This window comes from Porcisia hertigi, chromosome 24 (genome assembly GCF_017918235.1).
Source record: "Porcisia hertigi strain C119 chromosome 24, whole genome shotgun sequence".
NCBI classification, from domain to species: Eukaryota; Euglenozoa; class Kinetoplastea; order Trypanosomatida; family Trypanosomatidae; genus Porcisia; species Porcisia hertigi.
In genome coordinates, this window is record NC_090583.1 from 387,964 (window position 1) to 407,386 (window position 19,423).

The 19,423-nt window shown below is 56.3% G+C and overlaps 4 protein-coding genes across 4 annotated transcripts; all 4 read left to right on the top strand.

Annotated features, from left to right (window-relative positions):
• Window positions 1-1,399: 1,399 nt before the first annotated feature.
• Window positions 1,400-7,501, top strand: JKF63_05637 (uncharacterized protein; the record flags this gene model as incomplete). The annotated part of the gene is made up of 1 exon (XM_067901594.1): window positions 1,400-7,501. The coding sequence occupies one exon, from the start codon at window positions 1,400-1,402 to the stop codon at window positions 7,499-7,501; it is 6,102 nt and encodes a 2,033-aa protein (XP_067756860.1).
• A 1,253-nt stretch (window positions 7,502-8,754) lies between these two features.
• On the top strand, window positions 8,755-9,255 carry JKF63_05638 (uncharacterized protein; the record flags this gene model as incomplete). The annotated part of the gene is made up of 1 exon (XM_067901595.1): window positions 8,755-9,255. The coding sequence occupies one exon, from the start codon at window positions 8,755-8,757 to the stop codon at window positions 9,253-9,255; it is 501 nt and encodes a 166-aa protein (XP_067756861.1).
• A 633-nt stretch (window positions 9,256-9,888) lies between these two features.
• JKF63_05639 (uncharacterized protein) lies at window positions 9,889-12,912 on the top strand (the record flags this gene model as incomplete). The annotated part of the gene is made up of 1 exon (XM_067901596.1): window positions 9,889-12,912. One exon carries the CDS (start codon window positions 9,889-9,891, stop codon window positions 12,910-12,912), a length of 3,024 nt encoding a protein of 1,007 aa, XP_067756862.1.
• A 1,133-nt stretch (window positions 12,913-14,045) lies between these two features.
• Window positions 14,046-15,830, top strand: JKF63_05640 (uncharacterized protein; the record flags this gene model as incomplete). The annotated part of the gene is made up of 1 exon (XM_067901597.1): window positions 14,046-15,830. The coding sequence occupies one exon, from the start codon at window positions 14,046-14,048 to the stop codon at window positions 15,828-15,830; it is 1,785 nt and encodes a 594-aa protein (XP_067756863.1).
• Window positions 15,831-19,423: the final 3,593 nt, after the last annotated feature.

The window sequence follows — 19,423 nt, forward strand, 5'->3', positions numbered from 1 at the left end:
ATAGGTGGCAGCTCGGCAGCGCACGAGCATACATCATGAGTGCTTGTGCTTGTGCTTCCTTTGGACGTTGGGGAGGCGGAGCTCGAGCCGCTGCTGTGCGGGTACACAAGTGCGTGTATCAAATTTTTTATGTTAGCGCACACAGCTGAGAACTGCCAAGGAAAGGTGAGTAGAGCGGAGTAACTGAGAGTGAAAAACAGTCCAGATGTGTGTGTGTGTATCATGCGCGGGTTGGCCGGGAGGGAGGGGGGTGTACCTACGGCGGAGTGCATTCTGGGCATAATGTTTCCGCTACTCCACGCAGCCCTCTCTGACCTCTCTCCTCACAGTAGTGTTTTTCTTCTTGCCATTCTTCCTTCTGCGGAAGGGGAGGCGGGGCGGGGCGCTTTGAGTCATATGTACTCGTACCGGCACCCTCTCACGCCCAAACGCCTTCCTGTCAGCCCTCAAACAACACACTGCACCTCCTCCCAATGTGTGTGGATTTGTAATGACGACTGCCCCCCCCCCCCTCACCCACCCACTCACGCACGCACACAAAGCTCTGCTCAGTCCGGTCTCTGTCAGCTTTTCTCCGTTTCTCGGTTTCCTGTATGATCGATCGCCTGCTTATTTTTTTCCACAACGCCAGCGTGCTTATCCCCCCCTCCCTCTCTCCCCTATCTGCTCCTCCTGTCCTCATTCTCTAGCGCTTGCAGCAACGGTTTCTCAATACATATCAGAGGGAATAACATATCCACACATATGCTCGATAATCTAATATCCAAACAAGACTCGATAGGTGTTCTCACACAAACACAAACACAAACACCAATGCAGAGTCACCTGCACTTGACGGGAGGCATCTTCGACGTATAGAGTACGGCGTATTTTCTGAAACGCTAAGACACTCACAAATGCCCATAGATTCACACATCACATATGGGCGCACACTTTCACTCTCTCTCTTTTTTTTTTACTATTCTTAGTACTCCTGCAAAGGATCAGAGCCTGGGGGAGGGGGAGCTGTGGTGAGTGTGCAAGACCTGCAGATACGCATATACGCACACACACACACACACACACACCCACCCACCCACCCACCCACCTACACCCACCCACCCACCTACACCCACCCACCCACCCACACCCACACACACACCCACACCCACACACACCCACACCCAAGCGCATCCACCAGTAGCACAGCGTCACACGCGTCCTTTTTTTGCTGGCTCTCGTGCTTGCTCCCATCTGTCCCTCGCTGCACCCACCCACCAACACGGAGGGTCACACACACACATATATATAAATATATAAACACACACTCGTGTTCGTTTTGTGTGATTTTTTTCACACCGTAGGACATTATCCATCCAAAATGCTTGCATCAACGTCACCACAATCCGCATCGACATCAATGGCAGCTGTAGTTAGCGTGAACGGCACTTACAATGGTGTCCAAAACAGCAGTGATGCTATCACCTATGCCACAGTCGGTACTTGCGCGACCCCGCCGTATCGCACAAACGCGCAAGAGTGGATATCGTCTCTCACCTCTGTGGTGCTGCGCAGCTTCGAAGGCAGCGTTCCGAGTAGCAGCTGTGGTGACACCAATCGTGGTGGCAATGCTGGACGGGCACCGACAAATCCGCACCAAGAAGCCATCCAAAGTGTGGCGTTGCGTGTTGCCCGGGACACGGCGCCACCCTTCGCGGAGTATCAAGCCGTGTATCAATACTATAACGTCCATAGCAGCGGTCTCACCTCGGTGCCTCCCCCAGCTCGTTTGTATCCAGTTGGCGGTGGCCACGTCACCTCAGTCGCCTCCTACGCACCTCTTGCACCGTTGTCGTCAAATCACGCGCAACCCGGCGTGAGCGGGCATTCCGCTACACTGGCGTCTGCGGGGCATCCGCCCACCCCCGCGCCAATGGCGTCACACGGAACAACAACTTCGTTGAGCTCAAGTGCATCGGTCACTGCAGCATCATCTTGTGTTCCCCCCATCTTCAACCCAAGGGGTAATGGACTGGCTGCATCGACGGTCACTGGCGGCCCTGCTGCTGCTTCCTCGTCTTCGATGGCTACTCCAACGCTACCCACTACACTATCCAGCGCTGAATGGGCGGTGCAACCCCGCGCTGTGGTCACCGCTCCGGCTGTACAGTGCACGACGTCGTTACCGTTGACGTTGCAGGACGTGAAGGCGGAGATGCGACTTGTCGCGAAGCAGCTCCGCGAGGCGCAGCACCACCACGACGACCTCGTGCTGCTCGAAGACGAAGAGCACGACGCGTCGAATGAGCTGCAGCAGCTAGATGCGCATATCGCCGAGCTGGAGAAACGGTTTACATTTTTACGCGTCTCCCAGGCGACACTGCTGAATCGCCCCACATCTGCCTCGACACCGTCAACCCTCTCCATGTCCTCATCGGTCGTGGGATCTCCGTGCACCACATCCGCGATGAGTCTCGGCGGTGCGAGCTCTGGTGCCACGGCGGCGCAGATGAATAGCGGTGTACATGACCAACGTGCCGGCAGAGGCGCTGGAGTCGTTGACTACGCCAGCGGAGGCGAACAAAGGGGCTTGCCAGTGCAGAGCACTGGCGCGATGCAGTGGCTCGCTGTGCCGCCTGCCGGCAACGCTCCAGCGGGAGGTGTTGCGGATGCGCAATCACACGAGGGGTGGTCCACCGCTCTTAACGTGTACAGCACCAACCACCGCGGCATGGGCGGCAGTTCCCCTGCGCTGGCAGATGCGTGGAGTTCAAACGCCAATGGCGGTGTGTCTGGGTTTAGCGGTACCGAGTACTCAGCCTCCTCAGGTCGCAAAGGTTTCTCATGGGAGGCGTACGAGCAACAGGTGGACCCAGAGGCGCTATCCCGCGATGCTCTGTCTCGCACCGCACACGTCGAGCTCCCCGTCAACCCGACGCACCGGTATGGCGGTGAGCGCTTCTTGTGGTCGACGGAGCTGCGGCGCATGATGCGCGAGGTGTTTGGTTTGCACGACTATCGCTTCTGCCAGCTCGAGGTCATGAATGCTTGTATGGACGGCCGCGATGTGTTCGTCCTACTCCCGACCGGCGGCGGCAAGTCTCTGTGCTACCAATTGCCTGCGCTGATGCCCAATCCTGCCCAGGTGACGATCGTTGTGTCACCGCTCATCTCACTCATTCAAGACCAGGTGTATGCCCTGATCGCGAACGACATCCCTGCCATGGCCCTCACTGGACAGACGAACGACGCTGCCCGCCGCAGCCTCTTCCAGGAATGGGCCTCTAATTGCGTCGTGCACACGCTCGTCTACGTTACACCGGAGTACTTTGGTCGCAGCGATCATTTTGTGGGGACGCTGCAGAGGCTTGCCGACAGGGGACTGTTATGCCGTTTTGTTATTGATGAGGCGCATTGCGTGTCGCAGTGGGGCCACGACTTTCGCCCAGATTACCGAAAGCTCTCCGTGCTTAAACAACAATTCCCATCGACTCCCATCACGGCGCTCACCGCCACCGCGACAGATCTCGTGCAGCAGGACGTGATCAAGACGCTCGCATTGCGCGACGCCGTTATTTTCAAGGGATCCTTCAACCGAGCAAACCTCAAGTATTCGGTGCAACACGTCCAGGGCAAGCGGGTGATCGCAATTGTTGAAGATCTCGTGCTGCACCGATTCTCGCCCTCTTCGTGTGGTATAGTGTACTGCCTGTCACGCAAGGACTGTGAGGAGATGGCGGCGGCGCTTGTACGCAGAGGCATTAAAGCTTCTTATTATCACTCCGAGGCGGCGTCAAAGAACGAGCGGCAGGAGCGATGGACGCGCGATGAGCTGCAAGTGATTTGTGCAACCATTGCGTTTGGCATGGGCATCAACAAACCAGATGTTCGCTATGTCGTGCACGCGGCTATGCCCAAGTCCATCGAGGGGTACTACCAGGAGAGCGGCCGCGCCGGCCGTGACGGTTTGCCATCAGAGTGTGTGCTGCTGAGTGCCACCACCGATCGACAGCGGCAGGAGCGGCTGATCCACGGTTCGAAGGACTGGCGCGCGTCACTAAAGTCCCTCCACCGCATGCTGGCGTACACCCTCAACGACGTTGATTGTCGCCGGCGTCAGCAACTAGACCACTTTGGTGAGCAGGTGGACGTTCATTTTTGTCTTACGCAGCGGGCTGCTGCTGCTGCTGCTGGTGGTGGTGGTGCGATGCCCCCGCTTCCACCGACGTCGGTCGCATCAGCGTCTGTGGTCACGCAATTGTGTGATAACTGTGCTAGCAAGCTGGCCGAGGCATGGACGGTGAGAGAAGTAGACGTCAGCAATATTCTCCTTGATCTCTACGCCATCATCCTCCGCCTCGGCTCCATGACGTCGAAGCAACTTATCGGCGTGTACCGCGGCTCCGTCTCCGAAATGGGGCGCGCTGTTGAGACGCGCATGCGCCTGAAGGGAACGCCGGCAGAGTACAAGAGCGGTGCCAAGCACTCCAAGGTGCTCCTGGATCGCACTCTGTTGGAGGGGCTGGAGCTTGGGCTGTTGGAGGAGCGGCTGGATAGCGTCAATGACTTTGCCGTGTGCACCTTTGTGGAGCTTGGCGGCACACCTGCGGCCCAGCAGCTCCACCGCGATATCAAGGCTGGTCGGCGAGTCATCACGCTGCGTCTGCGAGGGGAGAAGGCCCGCTGTGCGAAAGGGGATACGAGCCTTGGCGCTGCTGCTGCTGCCGTGACGGGGTGCTCTTCCCCGTGCGGCGATGCTGCGACTGCGAAGAGCACCGCGCTGGTTGGTGATAAGCGAGTTAAAAAACGTGGTGCTGTGGCCACCGCTGCTGCTGCTGCTGCCGCGTTCGCGACTCCAGAGGACAAGATTCCCCTCTTCGAGTTGTTCGCTGGTTCCCGGGGAGAGGCAACTGCAGGCGGCGGCGGCGGCGGCCGGCGCACGAAAGCCTCGGCGGCGGCGTCCGAAAAAAAGCGTTCGTCGAAGACGGCGAAGGGTCGCCGTGGCGGCGGGTACGTTCTGGACGAGGCCGACTGCAGCGGCGGTGACGAGGGGGGGGAGTCGATTTCATCTGAAGACGAGGGCTCAACGTGTTCGAACGGTCTGGCGTCCTTCGTGAACGATGAGAGCAGCAGGAGCAGCAGCAGCATTGCCGCCTCCTCTTACATTTCCAGCGCGACGACGCCGCAGCGCAGTAGTGCTGGAGCACAAGCAGCTGCTGGACGTCGGCAGCGCCGGTTATCGAGAGCCGGTTCGCAGGATGGCGTCATCTCAACACTGTCGGAGGACACCCAAGGTCCACCACCATCGCACATGCGGCCGTGGAAGCGTTCCCGCGGTGACGCGGTTGGCCAGCGAGGTGGCACGGTGCAAGGGGGCTTGGCTGGTGCTGCTACCACCGCGGTTCCAGTGTCGACCGTTCCTGCGGCGCGTCTGGAGCGCCTTAAGGCGCTCCTGCAGGAGGAGATGGATCAGCTCGTGCAGACCCTCGTGAGTCAGGCTGTGGGGTGCCGCAGTTACAATGTCATGCCCAAGAGCACTATCCTGCGTCTCACCGAGACGCTTGGTATCCCCGGCTGGGGTAGCGTCAGTGACCTCATCGACTTGGAGGGGATGGGAAAGAATAAGGTGAAGCGGTACGGCGCCGACATTCTGCGCGTGTATCGGCACTTCCGTTACATTCACATTGGCGATGTCGAAGAGCTCTCAGAAGCGGAGGCAGCCGAGTTGAAGGACGTAAAGACGGCGGTGCGCCCGCGCAATCGCCTCGGTCGCGCCAACCCCTCCGCTGGTGAGCTGATCACTGAGAATGAGGGAGAGTATGACCACACTGGCGGTGACGACCGACTGCCTAAGACAGCTGCGTCTGGGTTTACTGGCGGCGTCTCCATCGAGGCGGCAGCCATGACCGGCCGAGCCACGCACCAACAGGCACAGCGCCCCATGCTGCTGGACCCCGTCACGCCGGAGAAGGCGCGAACATCGGCGCCCTCGCCCGCCAGCACCCCATCGCGCGATGGCGGTAGTGGTGCGACACTGCGAGGCACCGTTGTTGACCAGCAGCGGCAGCGACGCACGACGTTCACTTTTTCGTCGACGACAGTTGCCACTCCAGCGGTTGTGCCGATCAGCGTTGGTTCGAGGTCGTCTACCCCACGACCGTCTCGGCAGATCGAGGAGGTGGACGCAGGTGCACCACCACCACCACTACCAACACCGTTAGTGAATGCTGCCCACGAAGTGAATGGCGTCGAAAATAACTGCGACCATCGCACATGCGATTCATCGATGCCCAACGCACACGGCAACACGTTTCCTGCTCCCTCCCCTGCGGTAGCCGTCGCTCTGTTTCCATCCGAGCCTCATCTTCGTAATCCCTCCACACCGCAGTTCTCCACACCCCTCTTTCCAGAACCACCCGCCTGGCAGGCGGCTGCCCCTGCTGCTTCCGCTGCTGCTGCTGTGCTATCGAGTACATCGCTGCCAAGGCAACTGCCTCACAACAACACCGCTGGTGGCAATACCTATTTGTTTTCTCCTAGCGCGCCCTCTTTTACAACCGCGTCGGCGCTCCTGGGTGGCGCAGGGCTTCCTATGGCTCAGCGAACGCGTCCCCAAGCGCCCCAGCATCCGTCCACGATAATGGCGCAGGCGTTGCATTCTCATGCCATGATGGGAGGAGACCCTGGATTGGCAGATACACTCCGAGGCGGAGGAAACGCCTGCGTCACACACGCCGTTGACAGCAACGATTTGCTGATCGGGAGCAGTCCGGTGCCCACCCAGCAGCAGCAGCAGCAGCTACATCAGCCGCACCTCTTCAACTGTTACAGCGCCCCACAGACGGTGAGTGAAGGCGGCGAGGGGGCTTGTGAGGTACGGCAGGGTAGCAGCGGTGTTATGCTGCTGGGCTCCGACGGACTCACTCAAGGGCCCCCCATGCCGTCCGCCTCGATGACTGTTGGTCCCTGCTACCCCCCGGCCAGAGGCCTTACTCACGGTAGTGGGGGCGCCACACTGGCGGCCCGGGCAGGTGACGGGAACGATGCACAGCCACGGCCGCCATCACCGCAGTGCGCCGCAAAGGATATGCACGACGTCGACTACTTGATGGACCTCTGCGATGATGCTCGGTTCCGTACGCCCCTGAGTGGGCGGTCTTCTGGCTCGGCGGCTGAGGGTTCTGTGAGGCCCTCCAGACCCACATCGACGACGCCAGCCCTCGCTGTTGTTCATTCCACTGGCACGGCAGCAGCGAATGCCTGTCCTGCTATGGGTCATCCACTTCCGTGCCGCACCTCCGGAGGAGCACCGCTCAGCGGTGTCTCCATGGCGCCCGCGTCGGGTGCTGGGTTGGCGATGTCTTCCTCAGGGCGGCCACCCTTGGAGCCCAGAACGCTACCTTCCGTTTCACAGCCCCGGCTGGACTCCTCAAAACAAGGGGATGATGTGGCGGGGGGTGGCGATCATGCTGCTGGCCGTGACAGACTCGAGATCTTCACCATTGACGATGACTCAGAATAACAATAAAACAGAGGGGAGGGGGAGGAGGGGGGGGTGCGGTGCTGGTGTTCCTGTGACTCGGGGTGGGGGTTGCACAGGCAAGGAAGAGGGATGCGAGGGCCATCGGTAAGCACGTTGTTTTTGTTTTGGTCATTGGGGGTGGTGACATCACGGGACAGGTCATACACACATACACACACGCACACGTATATATGAATCTATCTATACATAACTTTCTGTGTGTGTAGTGTAGCGTGCGAGGGCGTTCAGGCGTGTGTGTGCGTATGCGTATGCGTATGCGTGCGCTCGTTCGATTTTCTCCGTATATATATTTTCTCCCTTCTTTGTGCGTTACTGCTCGACTGCGGGACTCCACTCGGCAGCACAGGACCCAATTTTTCTTTTTTTTTCTCTGCATACGTCTGCTCGTCCTCGTCGTTTTCCTTCGTATACTTTAGCCGTGCCCCCTCCCCCGACGTCGGCATGTGCGCCTTGTTGCGGGCGTGATGACAGCATATATTTTTTTTTGGGAGGGAAAACCAAAGAAGAAGTGTGGCATGGTCGAATGATACGTGACTGTGTGGTGTGCAGCACGGTCAACTCAGAGCCTTCCCGCCCCCCTCCCCCCCCCTGTGCGCCTGTGTGTGTGTGTACGTCTTGTGGCAAGGATTCGATTGTTGTATGTTATCCTTATTAGCTGCACCGCATCACTGCACAGCAGCATCCGTACTTCCCCCTACATCCACACACACACACACGCGCACCCGTCGGGGAATAAAGATGGGGATGCGGATGAAGGCGGGGCAAGTGGGGTAGGGGCGGCAGTGCACTGACGCCGCGCTTCTTCTTGCCTTTTTCCATTTACAGGTTTCTGCCTCGTTGAGACACTTTTCCGTCTCCCCGTTTTCTGTCGCTCCTCCGCACCTTATGAATGTGTGTTTATATATGTATATACACACATATATCTCATTCCGTGGGGCACCCGATACCGCCGCTCCAACCCGCTCATATAGCTGCCTTACGGTACACACACACACACACACACACACACACACACTTGCATTTGCCTGATCTGCGGAGGTTGACTTGTGTATTGTCACTGCGGGTCTGCGATTGAGCACAGAAGGCTACAGTAAGCAAAGTATCCATTTTTTTGAGGGGTGTGTGTCCGTCTTCCCCCCTCCCCACTTTCTCCCCACTTTCCCCCAGTCGGGGGAAAAGCGAGCACGTATGCCTGATCGCGCCAGCGTAGGTGCAGTCCATGTGCAGACAAGATGATCAAGGCAGTGCTCATCATTAATACAGCTGGTAAGATCCGACTGCTTAGCTGTTATGAGAAGGCGATCTCCCTCGTGCAGCAGCAGGAGTTGGTGCGCATCATTCATCGCGCCATTTCCCGTCGCGGTGACGAGCTTTGCAACTTCGTGGACGGCTTCCAGGAGTGGCCCACCCCTGACACCCGTGTCATTTACCGACGCTACGCAACTCTGTGTTTTGTGTTTGTGACGGACTCGTCGGAGTCGCAGTTGGCCATTCTCGATCTCATTCAGGTCTTCGTTGAATCCCTCGACCGCACCTTTGAGAATGTCTGTGAGTTGGACCTGATTTTTCACTCAGAGAAGGTACAGTACACTCTGATGGAGATGGTCATGGGTGGGATGGTCCTCGAGATGTCTCGTGACGAGATCATCCGCGGCTTGGAGGAGATGAGCCGGCTCAGTGCGAATACAGTTGCTGATAACACCACGTCGCGCACCATATCCGGCTACCACTGATGTTTATTTTTTTTCCCAGTGGCATCCGCAGTCCTTACCTTCTAAATACAGCTGAGCTCCCTTCGTACTCTCATTGAGGTATCACAAGTTTTGCATACGTGTCTGCGGACCCACAAGAGCGCCTGCCAGCGTGCCCCCGCTGCAGACATTTTTGTTCGTGAGTCGTGGGCGGTAGTTCTCTTCTCTCCCCCCTTTATCTGCCGTGTTTTTTTTTTCCTACACAGTGAGGGGAAAGGCTGCAAGGGGGTGGATGGGAGGGCGTGTATCCACGCGCTGCAGCAATAATGAGGTTTTCGATATCGACGCTGCTCATCCTCTGAAATATATGCGCCTCTTGAAGCTTCACCGACAGACCAGCGGGGGGGGGAGGAGGAGGAGGAGTGGTGGTGGTGATTTTATTATTCGATGGACAAGACGAACGCACTTTCATGTCTCTCTCAAAAATTTCCCCTTTTGTTTTCTTGCCACACCCACCCACCCACCCACACACACACACACACACACAACGCCTGGTGCGCACAACACAAGTAGACAGACAGGGACACGCGGCGGTGGGGGGAGAGCGGAGGCAACTGACACCTTCGACTTTTCGATACATTGTTCAGGCGCTGCTGCTGCGGCAGAGGTGACGCGATGCACATGGGGGAGCGGTGTACAGAGGAGGAGAGGGAGCAAAAGCTGCATCCGCTGAGCAACATGAACCCCCTCGCCCATCTGGGGGAGTATCTTCCAGCGCACATTACCGACACAGTTCTGCCTCTTGTAGCTGATGAGATGTCGAGCGGTGCGGTGGAGTTGAGCGCCCAGGTGGACGGCACACGCCAGCTTCTTCTGCAATCTGCGGCTCTGCGGCGGTCGACCGTCTTGGCGCCACTCTTGAAGCAGCAGCTTGTCACGCGGGCCATTCAGCTTCAACGGCGCCGTGCACAGCTGGTGCAGCAGCTCCAGCGGCAGGTTCGACACTGGCGTTCAACACCACCAGGAGTCGGCGCAACTTCGATGGCCAGCGGCGGCCAAGCGTCTAGACGCGGAGGTCTACGGAGTGGCTCAGCGACCGCTGAACCCGCGCACACTGGCCAGGGAGCCCTCCGCGCGACGTGGAATGCATTACAGGAGGCGTTCCGCTTTGAGGAGGATAGGGCACATCTTGTGCTGGAGCCTCTATGCCCGTCCACCGCCGCGTTGCGCGCGCTTCTGATGGAGGTGGTGACGGGGGCTCAGCGTGGGCTGCACCGGCGGGTCGTGGAGCAGGTGTCCGGTGCACGTTCGCACCATGGCCAGAGTCCGACCACCGCCTGTCCCTCCAGTGTACCTGTAGGGGACTGTACCGAGGGTGATCGTGATGCGGCTCAGGGTGGGAGCGGCGGGAGTGCGGGTCCAGAAGACGCAATCGAAACTGCCTTGCAGCTCCTCCTCCGCCAGACGAGGCAGACACGGGCGGCGGAACAGAGGGTCGGTCGAGTATCAACACGAGGAAGAGCACCGCGCTCTGGGGCATCGTCGCCGATTGCAGCTTCGTCGGCTCCCCTCACAGGAGGCACTGCCTCTCAAGTGTCTACTCTTGATCATCATCCACAAACCGTATATCTGCCCGGTGTGTACGACGTGGATGTGTACTCGGATGACGTGGAGGAGCAGACACAAGACGCGGAGGAGGACGTCTTGGCGAACAGTCAGATTTTCCAACAGCAGCCCAGGGATGTGACGACGACGTTTGAAGCACGAGACAGTCGCATCGCTTCTCAGACGGCACACACTTCCTCCCCTGGTGCTGCTGCTGCTGCTGGAGAGGAGGTACTGGGGAACGCTTCGATGTGGCTGCGCGTCCCGGGAATTCTAACACTCGGTGAATACTGCGCAGAGCTCCCCTGGGTGGCTGACCTTGCCGGCCAGCGCTACACGGAAGCACGTGAGCGCAAGAAGCACAGCGGCAGCGGCGGCTCTGGTGAAGTGGGCTACATCAGCCGCCACATACAGCCCGGGGAGCAGGCCAGTAGCGAGAGTGTAGAGGGTAAGGAGGCGCGCTACGAGGCTGGCTACGTTGCCCCCACTCCAACAGCTCTGCAGACGATGCCACCAGTTGGCTACCTCTTTTCCCCGGCTCTGGCGGGTGGCTCTGTTGGTAGTACCGGCAGCGGCGGGGAGTCTGTCATTGGGCGTGCCCTACGCCATAACGCTGGTGATACAACAGGTGCCCCACGTGCTGCGCCTGCCGACCTTCGTACAGACCGCGAAGGGGCCGCCTCTGCCCAAGGGGAGGAGCGCTCCTGGTTGGCTCGTGTTGTGGTCAAGTGCATCTCCGATGCTGTGGATGCGGCATGGCAGAGTGTGGACGAGAGCGTTGTGGCGCCCTTTTGTGCGCACCGCTTACGCGCCCTATCTTCCTCGGTTCATCCAGGTGAGGGTGGGCTTGCAGCTCCTCCTGCTGTGGGTACCCCGCAGGGGGGAGGAGAGGGTCCGAACAACGACGACGACGACGAGGAAATGGTGATAACGCAGTTCATGGAGATACTGCGTGTGCGCTACGCCGTGGAGCTGGCGGCGCGGGTTTTGGCGGCACGCCACGCTACGGAGCTGTTGCTCGACAGTGAGGACAGTGTCATCTTCGCTGAAACGCGTCTCGAAGCCTTCGTTGTCGGCGGCGGCTCTTTTGAGGTCGGTGAGCGTCGCGGGAGCCGTGAAGCCACGGTTGCGGCAGCTTCTCAGCAAGCGTCACCGTCTCCAGCACCGGTGCTCACCTGCACCGTGCTTAGCCTTCCAGGGATGCAGGAAATCTTCTACGTGGTAGCGTACTGCACGGGGGCTGCACTACTGTCTGACGTGGCTCTCGCAACGTCTGCTGCCGGCCACGGTGTGGGCAGTCGGCAGGATGCTGCCGGCGGTTTCCAGCGACAAGGATACCTGGTGGTGGACGTGGACGCTGAGGAGGGCGAAGAAGGGGAGCTACAGAAGGAGGGCCCCTTTTTGCAGCCAGTCAACTACGCGGCTGATAGTTCCCGTGTCACCTTCTCCCCCTTCACCGGACAGCGGGTAGACCTTGCCAATGAAGAGGACCCCGTTGCTCAGCAGCAAGCGTCTCTGCAGGCCTGGGCTGCCTTATTCGAGGGTGAGCACTTAGTAAGTGGTCACTGCACTGCCGCATCGGGGGTGGCACCTTGGTCTACCTCTGCAGCGTCGAACCACTCGTCCTTGTCGCTGGCCCCATACTACCGTCTGTGGCTCTATCTGTGGGAGTACGTGCTGGTGGTGGCAGAACGCACATCCTCCTCCACTTATTCTTCGCCCAGCGGGGATGCAGCAGGGCGGGGCGGCCGCTCCATTACCAGACGCGATGACGGCTCGCAGCGTTCAAGGCAGGATCCACAGGGCCCGCGCCACCATCGTAATCAGGGCAGTTTCGGGTCTGCTCAGCTTCCCGTTGCACCACACACGGCGCGGCGCTGGATGGAAAAAGTAATTCACGCTGCTGTGATGCGTGGCTGCGCGGAGGCGGGTCTGCTGGTGAGATGTTCCCCTCCGGCAGGACTCGGATACGATCCGATGTCGTGTCTGCAGATGCACCTATCGCCAGGGCAGGCGGAGCGACTTTTGAAGGCGACAACGCTGCAGGCGCGTCACGCGCTCTTGCAAGTCTCCGGAGGGGGGGGGTCGGAGTGAGGGGGCAGGGACAGAACCACCCTACTGATACTCCCTCTGGGGTGGGAGTGTGGGCCGGGGGTGTTCCCCAGGTCTTCCGCCGCACAGATTCACTTGGTGGTCAGTGTGACACTCCAATGGCGGGGCTGCGAAGGTGATCATGGGGTATGAGGCGCAGTGCTGTTTTTTTTTTTTGATTACATATATATATATATATATATGTACGTTTATTTAATTTTTCTCACCTATACACTGTTTCGCTAGGCAGAATCGATGCTCCCGCAGCTCCGTCTCAAAGGCAGGAGGTGTCCATGCGCATTCGTGTACTGCAGTGTGCAGCACGACGACTACGACGACGCAATGGGCCAGAGCAACACCATCGATTTATTACTTAAAGCGGTGGAGAAAAAAAAAGAACAGCCAGAAGTAGTATAGACCTAAAAAATAATCAAGAAGTACATATTGTGAAGACATGCGATAGCACGAATAGGTGACCAGCGCCGTCTTTGCGATAGGTCTTAGAGCGACTCTGTGGCGCGCCTGCGAGTGGGTGAGGTAAGGCTGCGGCTCCGTTCAGAGAATGCTCAAAGTCACCAAGAAGCACGGTGCTCTACGTGTAGCTATCTCCCCTTCCTCCCCTCCTGCTTTCCTTCCTTTTGTGTCAACTCAGGTTCTTCCTCCTCCTCCTCTCCCCGCCTTTCTTCTGCCCCCCCCCCTCCTCCCGATCCAATTGCTCTCCTTGCCGGACTTGATTTTGTAAACCTGCCCTTTCCGCCCTCTCACCGGATGTGAACGTGTAGAAGCATCAGCTTACGGCTTCCCCCTCTCTCTTTTTTTTTCTCTTCACTGCTCCCTAGCGATAGTGTTGCTTCCGTACATACACATATCAAACACATTCTCCTTGTTTCTTTTCTGGACCCTCTTTACTTGTGTTTTTACTTCTTTCCTCTGAACATTCTCTTTTTTCTTCTTCGCGGTTTCGTGTGATCAGCCCTCCTTTCCCTTTCCCCTGACCCACCCACCCACCCACCCACCCACCCACCCACACACTCACGCAATACAGAGACGAAGGTGCACACGGGCATACTCGTTTTTTTTTTTTCGTGTATTACATACCCACCCGCTGCTCAAACCATATATATATATATATAAAAATGACGACCATGGCGCTCGTGGATGAAACGCTGGCGCGTTTCAACGGCAAGTCGCCGCGGGACAGCTACAAGCAGGTCTGTGGTGAGCTGAATGTACACATGCAGCGCGAAATCTTTTCACTCCTGCCAGAGAAGCCGTTGGCGTGGCACCACATCTTCACGCTGGACCTGGATAAGTCTCTCTTGGGTACGAGGGGTTGTATGGCGATTCTGCCTCTCATCACCGTCAGCACCCTCATGCGGAAGTTGAGCCTGCGCTCGTGTGGCTTGTCGGACGATTTTGTTGCCGCACTGTGTGCCATCCTTCAAAACCACCCGTCCGTGCGGTCGGTGGACCTCAGCAACAACGATCTCATTACGGTGTACAGTGCGCCGAAGATCATCGCCGTCATGCGACACAACAAGAACATGGTGGCATTCGACGTGCACCATACACACGTCGGCGACAACGTGGCTGGCATCATCGCTGATCTTGGCCAGCGTAACCTGAACGGAGTTTTGCACTACTACGAGGACCGCTATTTCCGCATGAAGAACATCTTCAACTACATGGACGCGGACGGCACAGGATGGGTGCTTCTCAAGTCTCTGGTTCTGAACTGCCCATACCCAGTGCTACAGGAACAATTCGTGGAGCGTATCGCCATCAAGAAGCCACGCAAGCGCTCCGATAATGCCATCAGCATCAACACCTTTCTCCAACTGATCTACATGAACTACAAGACCGAGGCGGAGATCGGCGCTTGGGCCAATGGCACGATTGATGACCCCTACGTGTTCACGATTGCGAACTGGAAGCAGCTGCTGCGCGCAGTGGATCGATACAACAGGGGCGCCACCCCCGAGGATGGTGGTTGTGGCCCACGCCGTCTGTTGCAGCTCCCGGAAGACCTCCACCGCTGGCGTCTGCGAGATTTCATTATGACGCACGACGACGCGGATGCACTGGTGGAGGGGGCGGTTCAGCTCATTGAGCACGCGACAGCGATGGCAGAGGATGCGGTTGCGTTCAACGAGTCGAACGAGGTGATCAAGTCGACTGAGCAGGGCGCTAACGAGGAGGGCGATGAGCGTACGGCGGAGATGCCGTCGGCAACAACCCCGCTGGTGATACCCGTCGCCACCCTTTTTCAAGCCACAAAGTCCACAATGGTTCTCCCCCCTTCCGCCATCAAGCCCATCTACCAATTCTACACCGACCGTGACGCCGCTTACGTGCCGGAGATCATGCGAAACGGATCGCGTCTCTTCAGTCTCAGCCGCCTCTCCAACGTCTTCAATACTGGATCCTCCTACGCTGAGAGCACGGCTTCCGCTGAGACAGTGGTGGACTCCAGCGACCCTCCACGCACGTTCTCGCTCCCTGCGTCGATGGTAAAAATGATGGTCGATTTCTTCAACAAGGAGTACGCCAAGTTGCCCCAGAAGAAGCCGTCTGTAATTCCCGACAGCCCTCGCACCCGCCGGGACAAGGCGATGGAGAAGGCAGCGATACCGGTGCCGACGTTCCTTAGCGCCGAGTTCGTCAGCGACCTGGAACGGGTGTGTCCTCGCCTGCTCGCTGACTACTACGCTCGCCACGCGCTGCTAATCGAGGATGGCACCATCACGCTCCAGGAGATGGTCAACGTGATGGATGAAATGTACGTGCAGTGCCGTATTGACCGCATCATTCCACTGAACGACATCGAAGCCATGGCGGACCCGATGAAGGATGCCTCGCTGGCGAGCTTTATAGCCACCCACTTCGATGAGCGAGACGAACCTGTTCCCCTCTTGGAGTAGGACAATCAAGTAATGACGTACTGAGGGGATCTGAAGGGGGTACTCATCCGCGCTCACGCAAACAGGCATGCACTCACGCAGCAGTAACGATCTACTGCGAGCAGCGCTTACAGCCCCCCCCCCTCCTCTCTTTCTTTTCATTTCCCTTGTTCTCACTTTATTTTTTTTCCCGTGGTTTTTCTATGTAAGCAAAATGGGAAAACATGCATGTATATATATGTGTATATATATTTATATATATATGTATGGATATTCACAGCATCTGTATACATTTTTCACACGTGCGTGTGAGAGTGTGAGTGAGTGGGTTGAGGATGATGTAAAGTTACACCTAGGCGTTGTGGCGGGATTTATTTACATATATGCATGAATGCTTACAAGCCATTGATGTTGTGCTCAATCTTTTAGCACCCCTTCGTGTGTGTGTGTGTGTGTTAGGTGCGGAAGCGGTGCTCAGAAGGTGTATGGAGATGTATCGCTTTTGTGGAACTCCACTTTTGAGGGATCTCTCTCCCCCTCTCCCTCCCCCTTCCTTTTACCTGGGCTTCAACGTGTCGTGTACATCACCCTGGGGCGTTCCATTGGAGGGGGGGCTCTTCACAACACCCAACACACACACACACACACACACACACACACACACACACACACACACACACGCAGGCCCAGAGGTGCGCATGTAAAGTACTTTTATTTTGGTTATTGCGTATTGCGCCCATCAGAGGGTCAATACCGTGCGCCCTCCATGAGCATACCCTGGCGAGCGCCGTGGCCTTTTCTTTTCCATGTTCCCTTATACAAAACAACTCGGGGGCGTCTCCAGCCTTTCCCTATCTGACAGGAACACTTGTTTGTCGGCGTTCGCAACCGGGGGGAGGTACATGACAGACAACGGGAGGGAGAGAAAAACCAAAAGAGAGAGCTCTGGATGGGTGCAGTAGTCGCAGCGCTACGGTTTCTGGCATTTTGCTGGCTCCGCTTCTATGATCCAAGCGACAACAGCAACAACACCATGCAGCACATGGACAATAAGAAAAAGAAAAAAAACACTATGCTTCTCTCTTTCTTTTTTTCTCTTGACTCTTCATGTCATTGGTGTTGTGTCGGCGCGTAGCGCACGTGTCTTAATCACCTGAACAGAACAACAACAAAAACAAAAAAAACGAGAGCGCGGCACACATCCCAGTTCACCGGCGGAGGCGCCCAGTGATCTGTGGTTCAAATTAAATATCTGATTGAATGTGCGTCTCTCTTTCTCACCCTCACCCTTGCCTCGCAGCGTCGGTGCACATGCGCTCACGTGCTCACGAGGCACGTCTGAGTCATGGTGGCTCATGACGATATCCCCTCTGAAAGGGAATGAGAAAAAGAGGGAGGGAGAAGGGGGAAGGGGGAAGGGGGGGGGGTGCGCTGTTGAGAAGACGCCACGGCTGGACTATTCGAAGGGTGCGAAGGAAAGGTGAGGTGCCTGTTTGCTGCTATCCTCCCTTTGGGATGAGATCAGCGGCGTGTGTCAAGTTGTGAAGGAGTGCCCCCCCCCTTCCCCCCCTCCCCCGCCTTCTCTACGGGCTTATCTTTTCTTTAAGGGCATCAACCACTTTTCTACTCTTCCCCCGATTTCGCGTTTTACTTGAAGCTCACTACAGAGTATCCCTTACACTCACCCACACCCCTCACGCCGCATACCCTCCATCTGAACCACCCAATTCACACAAGAGATCGGCACGCAAATACGCGGGAACACAAACGATCACCGTTTTCCATCACACCTTCCCGCCTTCCCGCTTTCCCACTTCCTCCCCTCCCATACACACATCCACACACACACAGAAAACATATTTACATATAAGCAGCAACAACGTACACGCGCACACTCCCAGGGGCAAAAAAGGGAGAAAATCACGCAGACGCATCTAGGCAAGAAAGAAAAGAGTGGGGGACAAGAGGAAGTGAACGCCGGGAGTTCAGAAGAAATAGAAAACGAAAAACATTGAGCCAGACGAAGCGTCTGCCTTCTAACCCCCCTTCTTCTTCCCCTGTTCCCTGTCCCCCGTCTCCGCCTTCTCCTTCTGCGGAGTTTTTTTTTTGTTTGTTTTTTCGCCTTCTCAAGCTGGCCTCCCCTCCCTCTTTCCTTTTTTTTCCTTTTCGCCTTTTTTTTCTTATTCAATTCCTGTTTCGGTATTTTTATGTGGGTGTCTCATTATCCAATATACAGACACCAAATATTAAAGCCCAATTCACTTAGCCACTCCCTCTCCACTCCTCTCCACTCCACTCCTCTCCTCTCCTCCCTCCCCCCTCCTGTTGAGCCCGAAAATATTAATCGAGGCGAACAAGCAGTGGCAGCGGCAACAAGGGTAGTCGGCTCATTCTCCTCCCCATCTCCATTTTCCTCTCTTTCCGTTTTTTTTTATTTACACGTTGTTGTTGTTCACTTCCCTTTACTGTTTGGCAATTCTTCCTTTTCCTCTTTTCTTTTTTTAAAAAGTTGTGACCTCCTCAACTGGATCGTTAGCATTCTTTTAGTTGCTGTTGTTATATATATATATATATATATACTGCGCGCCTGTGGGGTAGATACGTACGTCTCTCTCTCTCTCTCTTGGTTTGCTGTGTTGTTGCAAATCACACAAAAAAACTTCGTTCAAAAAAGGGGAGAAGAATATATTGTTTGGATCGTTTTAAGATTTTTCTTTTTCTTCCACCCCCTCTCTCTCTCTGTTTCTCTCACCGTTTCCATTTCCGTTTTGCTCGTTTTCTCCTTACTTTTTATTCACCGCCACCGCCAACCCCCTTTCTTCCTTTCCTCCTCTTCCTTTCTTCCTCTTCCTCCTCCTCCTCCTCCTCCTTTCTTCTTCCCGTCTATCCGTCATCAATCAACCCCCCCGCTTCCACTTTGCTTTTACTTCCGCCCCCGAAGAAGATTCACAGTTTTATTTCCTTTCGCTCTTTTTTTCTTTTTCTATAATTGGAGGCATTCACACACCACATCTTCGACTTTCAATCGGAATCTTCATCTTATTTGTTTTTCTTCGCTTCTATTGTGTGTGTGTGTGTGTTTTGATCATATCAACATAATCTCAGTCTTCCACCCCCTCTTCTCCCTCTACCCCCCCCCCCCTCCCCATACTACCATACTACTATCAACCGTTCCTCGAGGGCTCTCTTCGTTTCGTTCTCGATCTTGTGTTTCTCTGTGAGTCGCCTCTTCCCCTCTTTTTTTTATTCTAGTATTGTTGTTTCTTTTTCGTTTCTACCCCTATCCTTGGTAGAGATAGATATCCACACACACACAGACACACAGACGCCACCCATTGATCAGTTCCAGTAATTCAATTCCATTTCCTCAGCGATACATATATTTTTTTGTGTATTGCACTGCGCCATCATTCCACTTCAGAACTTTCTTTATCATTTTTCCTTTTTTCTTGCTTTCTTTCGTTCCCCCCCCCCCCCCGTTCTCTCTCTGGTTGCCCCCCCCTTCCCCCGTTCGCTCGCCCGCCTGCCCAGTGTCTTCGACCTTTCCATTCTTTTTTCTCGGCCTCAACACCTATCATATACACTCAACAACGCGCTATACTGTAGGGATAGTG